The sequence below is a fragment of the Melospiza melodia genome, chromosome 9, assembly GCF_035770615.1.
Source record: "Melospiza melodia melodia isolate bMelMel2 chromosome 9, bMelMel2.pri, whole genome shotgun sequence".
Classification (NCBI taxonomy): Eukaryota; Metazoa; Chordata; class Aves; order Passeriformes; family Passerellidae; genus Melospiza; species Melospiza melodia.
In genome coordinates, this window is record NC_086202.1 from 26,986,246 (window position 1) to 26,998,307 (window position 12,062).

At 37.0% G+C, this 12,062-nt stretch overlaps 1 protein-coding gene across 4 annotated transcripts in view; it reads left to right on the forward strand.

The window, feature by feature from the left end:
• WAPL (WAPL cohesin release factor) overlaps window positions 1-11,078 on the forward strand; it is a 133,991-nt gene extending 122,913 nt beyond the window's left edge. For all 4 annotated transcript variants that reach the window (XM_063163990.1, XM_063163989.1, XM_063163991.1 and 1 more), the window contains 9 exons: window positions 155-252; window positions 1,797-1,873; window positions 3,032-3,207; window positions 3,541-3,656; window positions 4,352-4,513; window positions 5,726-5,933; window positions 7,041-7,129; window positions 8,154-8,249; window positions 8,607-11,078. In XM_063163990.1, coding sequence (XP_063020060.1) covers window positions 155-252; window positions 1,797-1,873; window positions 3,032-3,207; window positions 3,541-3,656; window positions 4,352-4,513; window positions 5,726-5,933; window positions 7,041-7,129; window positions 8,154-8,249; window positions 8,607-8,672 — 1,088 coding nt within the window. In that variant the 3' untranslated portion in view covers window positions 8,673-11,078. The remainder of the gene's footprint in view (window positions 1-154; window positions 253-1,796; window positions 1,874-3,031; window positions 3,208-3,540; window positions 3,657-4,351; window positions 4,514-5,725; window positions 5,934-7,040; window positions 7,130-8,153; window positions 8,250-8,606) is intronic.
• Window positions 11,079-12,062: the final 984 nt, after the last annotated feature.

A 12,062-nucleotide genomic window follows, 5' to 3' on the forward strand; every position in this document is an offset into this window, starting at 1 on the left:
TGCTGATCATGTCCTCATGGTTATTTCCTGCCATTAGAGGTGTGCAGAGTGTAAAACGAGGTTGATAACAACTCTTGAGTAGCTGTGTAGTTTGTACACCTGGCTTTTGGAGACCTTTTACTTATGGAGGAAAAAAACTTCTTTTTGTATTTAGTTAAAGAATGTGTGGATCACCTAAGCAGTGATGAAAATGAAGAGAAGTTGGTTGCTTCCTTATGGGGTGCAGAGAGATGTTTACGGGTCTTGGAAAGTGTGAGTATGAGCAGATCCTTTGCATTTCTGAGAGCTGCTTTTTAAGCAGGTCTGGTTTACCTTCTTTCAGTGTGTAGTCACATTATAGCTCTGTAAGGTTGATTTTTATTTTTTTACAGACTGTACTAACTTTCTGATGCTTATCAGTGTTGCTGTAATGTTTGAAAATTTAATTTGTTATTCTCTATGTGTGTACTGCATTCCAAGATTATTTTTGTTAAAAATAACGAAATATAACATGATACTTTTTCTTAAGTTCCTACAAAAAGCTGCTGTTTATGAGTATTGTTTCCTTGGCATGAGTTTTGAATCTCCAATGTGTGTCTAGTAATAACTGAACATTATAGAAGTGGGATTTTCTTAGAAGCAATAAATCAATGCTAGGGGTTGCTACCTTGAGCCATCAGCTGAGGAAGTGCTGAAAGAGAAAATTGTCCTGAGGGGCAAACGAGTCCTGTCATCAGTTGAGTGGGTATATGCAGATGGTAAATATTTCTTTGAGAACTTGTAAGAAAATCAAAATATGTGATACTTTTGTAGAGTTTACTTGACAGGAATGGTGTGTGTGTGTTCCTCTGCAATGCCTTCACCGAGTTTGATGTTTGTTACTGGTGTTACTCTGTTTCTGTTGTGATACCCTAAGGAAGCAGAGGAGCCTTGTTGTATTCTAGCAACACATCTCCACACATCAGCAAACATTTGGGATCAGAGTACAGGTCAATGAATCTTGCTCAATACCTTAAACCCAAATTAGAGGGCAAATAGTTACAGTGGTTACTTGTTTTCTTCACTAAAGTAGAAGGACAGACTTAAAGATGGTGTAAATGCAAGCTAAAAACTGAGAAACATGAACAATTGTTGAAGGGTGTCTTAAAAATTCTCTTTACCTTTCTTCTCAGCAATGAGAAAAAAAAAATCAGAGTAATTTTCTGCTTTTATATTCAATAGATGGAATTGCCAAGCAAGAGTAGAAGAGCCTTGTCTAGTGTTAGAAAATTCAAATTTGGACTTAGGGGCGTTTGTGGTGTAGTAAGATCCCTAGAAACTTGGGAGAGATGACAAAATTCAAAACACGCCAAATCATGCAAGTCCAAGAAAAGAACTTCTGTTGCTTCTGAAAATTGACTCCAAATTTCAGTGAAGGGAATCAAGGAAAACCTTGTGTGTTATGGTTGGATGCATAATAAGCTCTCAGAAGTGGATTTGATGTCAAGTCCTTAAAATGCCACATATATATGATTGTGTTCTCTATACACACTTGGATGCTATAGTCCCAGAGTGTGGATTCAGGGTTCTGCTGTGGCAAAACATTCTGCTGCATGTTTCTGTACTTTATCAGGGGAGATGGTTTTATCTTCAATGCCACAGTTATTTAGAGATGAAAACTCCAAGGAAATACTGAGAAATGAGAAGTGAAAGTTTACACTGGATAACAGCCAAAAAATGTGGAACTGAATAAAGTATAGTAGTAGTAAAAGGGAATACTTCTCTTTCAGGGGGAAAAAACTCTTATTTTTAATACTACTCTCTCCTTCTCTCTTTAGGTAACTGTGCATAATCCAGAAAATCAGAGCTATCTGATAGCATACAAAGACTCTCAGCTCATAGTCTCCTCAGCTAAGTAAGTTGAAGAAAAAAGTCCCCAAAAACTCCAGTTTTGCGAAATGATAGGGTAAAAAAGGAAATGCTTTATACCAGAAGATTCTAGGGGTGAATAACCCCAGAATTTCCACTGTTGCTTTTTCATTGAGTACAGTTCATGTATATGGAGGTTTGGGCAACTACCTGAGTACCACCAGTGTGTAGAGCTGCTTCTATTGGGTCTGTAGAAGCTGCAGACTGTGGATTCAGCTCCTGCTCCACTAAGAAGGAACAGGGTGAAGTGACATTTATTCATTGTGCTTTTGTTATGCTTAAGTGTTTACTGGAATGGAACATAGCAGAATTGACAGTGTAACTAAGAATTAAAATAGTGAAATCTTGTTCTTGGCGTTTCTCCCTGGCAGAGATTCTTGTACAAACACCTCTAACCCATTTATCAATCTGGGTGAGGTCTCAGTTGGCTGGCAGAGCCTGTCTGCCCCTTGCATTGCTCTTCATAACAGAACAAATGAAGCTGAAAGTTTGACTCTGCAGACCTCATTGGAAACATGATTTCATGGTTATAAGTTAGATATTTGGAGTATTTCTTTAAATTAAAATTAAGCAAACCACTAATATGTTACTTAAACCAGCATATATTTTTGACATTTCTGGTTTTGTTCATGACTGAAATCAGTGTGATGGTTTAATATGAAACTGATGTTATGCAGTAAAGTCATGCCTGTAGTCCATTAGTGTTACAAGATTAGGATATTACTGCTGGGAAGTCATGTGTCATTTCTTACTGAATGGAAGTAGTTCTGAGAAGAGAACAAGAGAACATTCTGGTAACACTGTCAGAATCATGTTGTGCCAGAGGATATGAGAGGCTGGGTTTGTAGGAACAGGAGATATCTTTTGTAAGATCATGTGATGAAGCTGGGAAGGAAAATTAACTTGCTCTTGAAATACCAAGCTGATAACGCCCTAAGATTTCCAGGTTTTTGTTTACACAATTTCAGTTGAGCTTATAAAAGATTCTACAGGTGATAAGTTTATTATCTGTCCCTACAAACTGGGTATCAGAAAAATTCTGCATAAAGATCTGTTTCAGGATTTTTTCCCTGTGAAACAAGTCTACAGGTGGAATGCTGTGTATGTTGTGAAGATAATTTTGTTCTGCCCCTTCTCCCTGCAGAGCACTGCAGCATTGTGAGGAGTTAATCCAGCGATATAATCGTGCTGAAGACAGTATCTGTTTACCAGACAATAAGTCTGTGCCTCACCAGAATGTAACTAACCACGTGGGTAAAGCAGTGGAAGACTGTATGAGGGCCATCATTGGGGTCTTGCTCAACCTGACAAATGATAATGGTAAGACAACAAATTTTGGGCATGTTCTGTGCTGAGGTGTCAAATAAACCATTAGTGTAAATATATTTTGTATTGATGATGGTTTTTCAAGTCCAGTGCTATAAAGCAGTTATCCATGGTAGATGTTTGCTTCCAGCCCTCAGTAACTTGTCTTTGCAAGCTGGCTGAGGAGTTGCAAGTGTGAAATGTTCAGATGAGGGCTTGGGCTGAGAGAGGCTGGTTTGTCATTAGAGCCAAAAGGTTTTTATTAGGCTACTTACCTTTATAAATGTGAATAGTTTTCACTATTGTAAATAGTTTTCACTATTGAGCCTCTGAACTCTTTGTTTGCAGAATGGGGTAGTACAAAAACAGGTGAACAAGATGGTCTGATAGGCACAGCGATGAATTGTGTGCTTCAGGTTCCCAAGTTCCTACCTCAAGAACAGAGATTTGATATTCGTGTGCTGGTAAGTTCTTGTGCTTCTCATATCAACAGAAAGTGATTTGCCTCCTTATGCATTGAGCTGCTCTGGTTCCTCATTGAGGAATACTTTCCCCTACAGTTTTCAGTGACCATATATATACCTTAAGTGAGGTACTTAAAGTTTTTTTTAAGGATTTGGTGGGTTTGAGGGTTTTTTCCCTTTGTTTGGTGGGGAAAAATGCACTGCTTGGTAAAGAAAGATATTTTGCTAAATAAGTATGTGAATTAATAATTTTCAAACATCTTTTCAGTTTTGGAAATGTGGTTGATATTATTGTTTAAGTTTAAGGCTTTGTCAGATTTACCTCAGCTTATATAAAATGTGTCAGAATGGCCTAATAGTAGCAGTGAAATTGTGTATATGAAGGATCTCTTATGAACATAAGCTCAGGGTTGGACACCTAAATCCCTAACCTCTGTAAAGGAATTCTCAGCTCCAAAAATGTTCTCATGTTGAGAATTGGAAAAAACAGATTCCTGTATAAAAGTCCTCCTGTACAGGGATCTCTGTTCTGTCTTGTATTTCTTTAAATCCTGATCCCCCTGTCTGTTAGACTGTTTCATAAATTGCATATTCTCAGAAAGATAAGGACAAAGATATTTATCTGAATTGATGTTTTTTGCTAAATTGTTTTTTTTCCAAGGTGTGTAATCCTTTTTGACTCTCCCATTTTGCAGGGATTGGGTCTGTTGATCAATCTCGTGGAGTACAGTGCCCGGAACAGGCACTGCCTCGTCAATATGGAGACATCGTGTTCTTTTGACTCCTTGTGTACGGGCGAAGGAGACGAAAGCCTGAAGATAACTGGACAGATTGATGCTGTTCAGGCTTTAGTGCAGGTGAGAAGTGTTTGTCCTGCAGTAGTTCCCATTGCTCATTATCAGACTCAGCAATGAAAATGTGTCAGTTTTCTGTTTGGCATTTTGAGGAGTGGAGCAAGGTGGGGGAAGATTGCTACTCACAACCCTGAGTTCTGCAGTGCTGTCCATTACAGAAACAGCTTCCTGTAAAAGACAGTGCTTTACACACATCCAGTAAAACTCTTATGTTCCTATATAATTTATTTATAGTTTTATTGTTCCTAGATTATTTACTTTGACTTCTGTTTTAAACCAACTGTAAGCTACTTTTCTCTTATGTACTTTGCTTCCATAATTTTTTTTGAAGTGCCATGTGTTTAAGACTTTGCAGCTTTAAATTAAAAAACAAGATAATCCTTTTTAAAAAGCAATAAAATACAGATGTAATGATTATGGATGTGAAACAGCAGTCTTAAATTGAGTGTAAGAAAAAAAAGAAATCCACCAATAAAATGAAGAAATTTTTAAAAATTATTATAAAAAAGAAATCAATCATTTTGGTGAATTAGTTCCACCATGCAAACTAAAATTAAAAAATTGAAAGGAAATCACAGATGTCATGTTTCAGTGGAGTTAATTTTATGGAAGCTTTTAGCAGTTGTATTTAACTTTGTGAAATAACTGTCCAGTTGCAGACAAAAAAATCAGTAAAAATAATAATAGTAAATATCTTAAAATATGGAGCTTGGCAAAGCAATGTTTAAAACTGGTTGTATGGTATAGGAAATAATTAATGAGAAATAAGTGTCTAATATGGGTTTCCTGGTTCATTCACATCCTTTGCTAAGTCATTTTAAATGACTCCCTCATGTTTTTGCTCTAAGAAAGCCAAGAGGGAATAGTTAGCATAAAAAGAAAAGGAAAATTGGTAGAGAACAAAAATGGACAGGAAATTATGGCAGCTTTTAGTCTTCCTGCCATGTCTGAAGGAAAGTGATTAAACTTTTAGGATGCCCAAGGGGAGCCTGCCAGGCAGTTCAGCACCAGGCAGGGAGATCTTGCTGTGGAGCACAGTGCTGGTGATGAGCCAGATTGTATTTTCCTTTGAGGAAGAAAACTTGCCTATTCTTAAAAAAAGTATTGAAGACTAATTGTATTAAGGGGTAAATTGTGAACAGGAAACAAAAGTACGAAGTCCATGTGTTTGGGGTTAATTTCTAATGGAAGTTCTCCTGGAATTCCCCACATCAGCTGTTCCTGGAGTGTGAGCGAGCGGCGCAGCTGGCCGAGAGCCAGACGGACGAGCTGATTAAAGAAGCTCCCACAGCTCAGCATGATAAGAGTGGGGAATGGCAGGAGACAAGTGGGGAGATCCAGTGGGTCTCCACAGAGAAGTCAGATAGTACTGAGGAGAAGGATAAGAAGGAGGAAGATGATGAAGAACTTGATCTCAATAAAGGTACGTTGTCTGGCTGTGATGAGACAGTGTGATCACATAAAATCCCTCCTTGTCCTCTGCTTCCTCTCTACATCCAGTCTTCAGGGCTGAGATTTCCTCAGTGTATCCCAGGTGAAACTGCTGCATAAGTAGGAGCCATTCAGATCTGAAGCATGAGAAGTAGAAGCTGTTATGCTTCTTTTAACTATTATCTGTTTCTTAAAGAAAAGCCCAGAAGAAACAGAAAAAAAATCCAGACCGTTTTGGGACACTCTATGTACAAGATATTCTGGAAAGGATGACTTTTAGGCTGTTGCCTCATTCTTCTGGAACAGTCCTTGAAAGTTACCTCCCTTAATTTTGTTTTCCAGGTTCTTTTTTCAAGCTACTTTAAGAGTTGGGGTTTTTCCCCCCTCCTCTCCCAGTTTGCTTCTTCAGTCCCCATCTGCTTTGTGTCTGTCTTTTCCCTTCATCAGTGGTGTCTGAAGTGCCTGTGTAGTGCATTGATGTACTGCATCTTTGGTAGTTTGTTCCAGGAGTTTGAGTGTCTCTGACCTGTTAGTTTGTCTCTGGAAAATGGATTTGAAACATCATTCCTTCTTGTTTAATCTTCCAATAGTAGATGCAGTGTATGACTTTTAATAGTGTTTTCATCTTATGTTAATAGGTGTGGTATATTACCTTCTCCAAGCTTTTTTTATATCCTTGCTCCTCTTTGTAGCTCCATCAAGTAGTGTCTGCAGTTATTTGTAGTTTTTCCCAAAATGCTGAGTCATCAGCAGAAAATGTAATAAACTACTTTGGGGGAAGTTTTAGAGGCATATAGTATCACATGAAACATTTGGATTGGTAGTTAGGGGTGTTCAGCATACAGTTTGCACATTGAAATGGCAAATGACAAAATACTGTGCAGCAGAATGAGTTGAAACTAAATGAAGACCATTTTTCTTGTCAAGAATGTGCTGCTGAGTCAGTAAGTGTGGTTTCCTGATCTCTGAAATCTCAGTCCAAAAGCTCGTTTTGTTTGAGGAAAAAGCATTCTGGAAAGTGATAATGAGGGATTGTATTTGCAGCAGTAAAAGATACCAGCTGCTTGGAGAATACAATAGACTGTTGTCTCTTTTACAGCTCTTCAGCATGCTGGGAAGCACATGGAAGACTGCATTGTGGCCTCATACACAGCATTGCTTCTAGGCTGTCTCTGCCAGGAGAGTCCAGTAAGGGAATAAGTTGATTCTAAGTCCAGTATAATGTTTAATGAAGTGGTAATTTGCTGTATGGAAAGGGGTTTATTAAATTGGGCTTCAGTGTGAGCAATATGTTGGTGAAGCTACACTGGTGTATGCAGCTTTGGGAAGGGTTCCCAGAGTTATTTCAGCCAAAAATAAGTTTTTGAACATCACTGTGTTTATCAAAAACAGTTGGAATTGAATATTTGACCTCTTTACTTCTCTCCCCTTCCTTGTAGCCAGCAAAAGAATTTGCTTTGGAAAGGCAGAGAAAAATTGGCTAAGCCTGTTCCTTCTCAGTAGTTTTAGTTAGCAAATTACCATCAGACTTATATATTCTTTATCAGTCTGCTTTAGTTTTTTCTTCCATTGAAATCAGATGAACTTGTGTGTGTCCCTATTATAAAAATAATTGTCTTAGATTGGAAATATAGAATGAAAAGCTGAAGTTAAAAATATGGAACTCCAATGGCTGAGAACTCAGTAAATTGTCCTATCAGAAATGTGCTCACATGCAAATGAGTTCTGCCTTCAGGCTTGTCTGAATTTACCAAGGTGCAGAAATGGCCTTTAAGGTGCTGTTCTGTGTCCTTGCACTGATCAGTGTCCGTAACACTTTCAGTGTTCAGAGTGAGACTGACAGTGATATCAGTAATTCTCAGCCCTTCACAGTTGTAAAGGGAGAGCCTCTCCCTATCAGGGAGTGGTCTGGTGGTTTGATAATCTTGTAGGTCCTAGGAATGTCTGATAGTCTGGTTTTTTTTCTTTTTTAATTTTTTTTAAACTTCAACAAACCAATAATAAAAAATTCTTTAAGCAATTGTTTTCTAAAAACAGAAACACAGTGAAGATATGAGTATTGCTAAGAAAGACACTTAAATCATAAAGATGGCAGCAGAAGCTATCTTTATGTTGTGAATATACTTGTCTTAGTGCATCTCACATGCAGCTCATCATACTTCTGAGTCAGAAAAATGTTTCCTAAATAAGACAAGATTGTTTTATTTCTTAGATCAATGTGACTACTGTGAGGGAGTACTTACCTGAAGGGGACTTCTCGATAATGACTGAAATGCTCAAAAAATTTCTCAGTTTTATGAACCTTACTGTAAGTAATGCATATTTCAAGTTTATATTTGTAGATATTTTTGTAGTTTTGTTTTCTGTTAATATTTCGTGCCTTTTTAGAAGCATCATTAACATTTTTCAGTTTGTGTCTTCATAAGAGCACAGGATGATAATTCTGTTTTTTAATAATGAGAGGCCATTTGTCTGTCATAATTTTGTCTGTCATTGTATTGTGATTGGCCAGGAAGATATTTCTGAATTAACTGCCTGAACCTAGTTGCTTTTACTGATGCATAATTGCAAATAGTAAAATTCTGAGAATAGAATAGCTCTCAGATATTTGAAGGAGGTGCTACAAATGCTTATTTGTTACTTGTGTTTTCTATTGCATTTCCAGTGTGCTGTTGGAACAACAGGCCAGAAATCTATCTCTAGGGTGATTGAATACTTGGAACACTGCTAGATACTTAACTTCCGCTGCAGGCACTCTAATGCTGGAGCTACCCTTAGACAAAAGAAGAAGTCATGAAAGAAGTCCTTGAAGGATATACCAAGAGCATTCATCTGTGTCATTCGTGTTCGGATTTTTAAGGCTACCTGGTCTCTTAACCATGCATTCAGCATTTTCTGAAAGACAGTTACTACATCAATCTGCAACTATCAAAAATGAGGGGAAAGAGGTTCTGAGGAAAGTAAATAAAGAAACCTTGCTGTTTATGATGCAGTGCAGTATTTAAATATTTTTGGCAGGGTTTACCCTCCCTATCTTTTTTCTTGCTTTGTTCGTGACAAGTTTCAAGGGGAAAAACTTGCTGCTGATAGTGCAACTGCTGTTTACTGTTGAGCCACTGTTTCATGCCAGCCAGGTGCAAAGGCAGCTTAGCTACTGAGGTATCAAACAAATGTTCTAATAAAGAAGTTCTGGACAGCAGCACCGCTCCTATTTGAGTTTAATTTGTTCCTGCTTTTTTTATTACTAGATGATTCCAAAATCATAAAATATAAATTTTTAAATACTTTTGTGATTTTAACTACTGTCTATATTTAAAATTTGTTGGAATCCAAAGAGGCGAGGATTGGATAGTTTATTTTTTATACTGTTTTGATTGAAATTAGGTTGTTGAACGATTTCTCAGTTCTAAAACTCCCATGGCCCACGTACTATAACCCGCTAGACCATAACGCTTTGTAGTTCCAAGAGCATGCAGACCCATAAACACATAAAGCCATTGAGGGTATGTTATCCACTAAAGAAATAGTGACTGTAAAAAGTTGTGCCCTTTTAAAGCTGTTAAAATGCAAATGAAATAAAGAAAGAAAAAAAAAAGATTTAAAAAACGCTCACTCGCAGGGTAGTTTACACTTCCGATAAGCAAAAACTTTGAAATGCTGTTTTAATTTGTTTCAAGGAAGAACTCAAGGTGTGTTTTATAATGTTGAATACAATGAATTTGGATGCTTTAGGGGGAATAATTTTAAAGAAGCTAAAACACCAATGGGGATTATTGTTTCCAGCTGACATAATCTTTCTATTTCATCCTTCTGTAGTATGACAGAGTTGAAATGCATACAACACAAAGCCTTAAATTGCTGATATAGCTAAGATTTTGTTCAGTCTGAGGTTTAGTTCACAGCAAAGCATTGTGTTTGAGGACTCTAGTGGAACAAAGAATCCCAGAAAATACATGACTTTTTAAACAATTTTTTTCTTGCACTCACTATTCAGACCAACAGAATTGATTATTAAGTATTTTTATTAAGGTGGTCTTGAATATTTGCAGACTGTTCTGCGATCTGCTTCGTTGACATTTTTAAATACCTGTATAGGTAGTTACATCATGTTACTCCATTGAATTTGTAAAACTTGAAGCCATAAAAATATTAGTTCTATGTATAATGAGGGGGAAATAACAGGAAATCTAACCTGCTTTTAGATCTTGTGTTATCTCCGTGTATAAAGTTAAGAACTTGTGCTTTTGTATCAGTGCCAGCTGTAAATTTTTTACATACAGTGGCTGCCTTCTATGTCTTCCTATTTTTGATAATGCAGATTGTTGGGAATTCTGTAAGGAAGTAACTGATTAACGGCAAAAATCTTATGTTGGTCTTTTTTTTTTTGCATTTTCTCTCATCACCTTCTAAAACTTAGTGTATCAGTGTAACTTAGAAAAGTTTTTGAGGTTGTGTTCCCCTTCTTCAAAAAAAACCAAAACAGTATTGAGAGAGAGGGAAAAGGTATATGTAAATGATCTGCATCAGGAGAAAATTATTAAATATTTGGCCCATCTAGTTTTTGAATTTTAGAGATTTTCACATCTATAATGAGATTTCAAATTGATTATGTAGTTTCATATGGGGAGATGGCAAGAGAAAAGAAGATGCAAATATGATGATAGGGGAAAGCAGGGACAACTACCTTTCTTTGTTACACTGGTAATTGTTTGGGAATTGATTTACCTCAGTGTTTAACAGTTTTTTTTTAATGTAACTAATTGTCAAGCACTGAAAAATGCAGATTTTTTTTGAGGGTGGGGGGAGAAATCACCCTGTGAACTGCAGTGCATTTTTGTGTGTTAGACCCTCAAATAACTCTGCATTAAAGGGTACTTGAGGTCAACTTGCAAATTAAAGTTTTAAAGTAACATTTTTTCCATTGTAAATATTTGTGTAAATACTCTCAATTGGAAATTAGAACAGTAGAGTACTTTTCTGAATCCAATCCTATTTTTATTTTATACAGTATTTCTCAGCTGTGATCTTTGGAGCAAAAGCCAACGGCAGGAAAAATAGTTTGTACCAGTTTCATGAAGTATGTCTTTGGGTTTTTGTAAATAATTTTAACTCAAATAAAATTGCTACTTTCAATACATATCTTGTCTTTTAACATGCAGTAAAACACTCCTCTGAGTGATTGCAGAAAGAAGGCAGTGTCAGGTAAATTGCTAAAAGAAAAAAGTGAAAAAAAAAAAAGATTAAAAAATTATTAAGGAGCATCCTGAACGTAGTGATTTGCTTTTCACCTCTGTATTGGGACAAAAAAATTCAGTGCCTGGACCTGAGGCTATGGTCAGTCAAACCAGTCAAGGCTGGAAATTTTCTGGATATGATGTATGGTGTCTCTTGCTGCATTTTGGAGTTCTCTGCACAAGTTGATCTTTCAGTAACAACTCTGGAGAGCTGTAGTCAGAATAACATAAATGTGATAGAGCACAGGGAAAATGGCACCGTTCTCATGGTGAGACTTTTCACATCATGGGGGGTGTTAAGTGAAAAGGGAGGAAATTGCCATGAATGTTGCTCTGTTTCTTGATTAACGTGAGTGATGCTTTAACTTCAGGATGGATTTTTTCCCATGGATTTTTCCTTAATTGGTACAAGTAGCTATGGGTACAATATGCAATAATTCATGAACTGTAACACGACTTGAATGTGATGTGTCATCTCATTGCCACTTGAAACAAGCAGCAGCATAATGTAACCTTTTCTGTGCTGTAAGGGAGTGGTACTGGAGCTTGAAACATGGAACAGTGTGTTATTAGTGTGTGGTGCTGTAAGAGCCAAATGCAGCTTTATGTAAGCAAATGTTTGTAAAAAATCTGGTAAGAGAATTTCCTCTTCTTTTGTCAGTAGTTATGTAATGGAAGCATTGTGTGGAATGCTTAGGGGTGACATCAGCATTTTCAGATTAACAGGATAATTGTGAAGCTTCTAGAGAAGATTTGGGAGTCAAAGCCTTTCTCATAAATTATTTCCCTTTCAATCTGTTTTGAAGTGCTTGATTTGCATAGGAGAAAGGGATGTGGTCTGATGCCTGTGGCACTGATGTATCTCATATTTCCTTTCTGGGCATCAC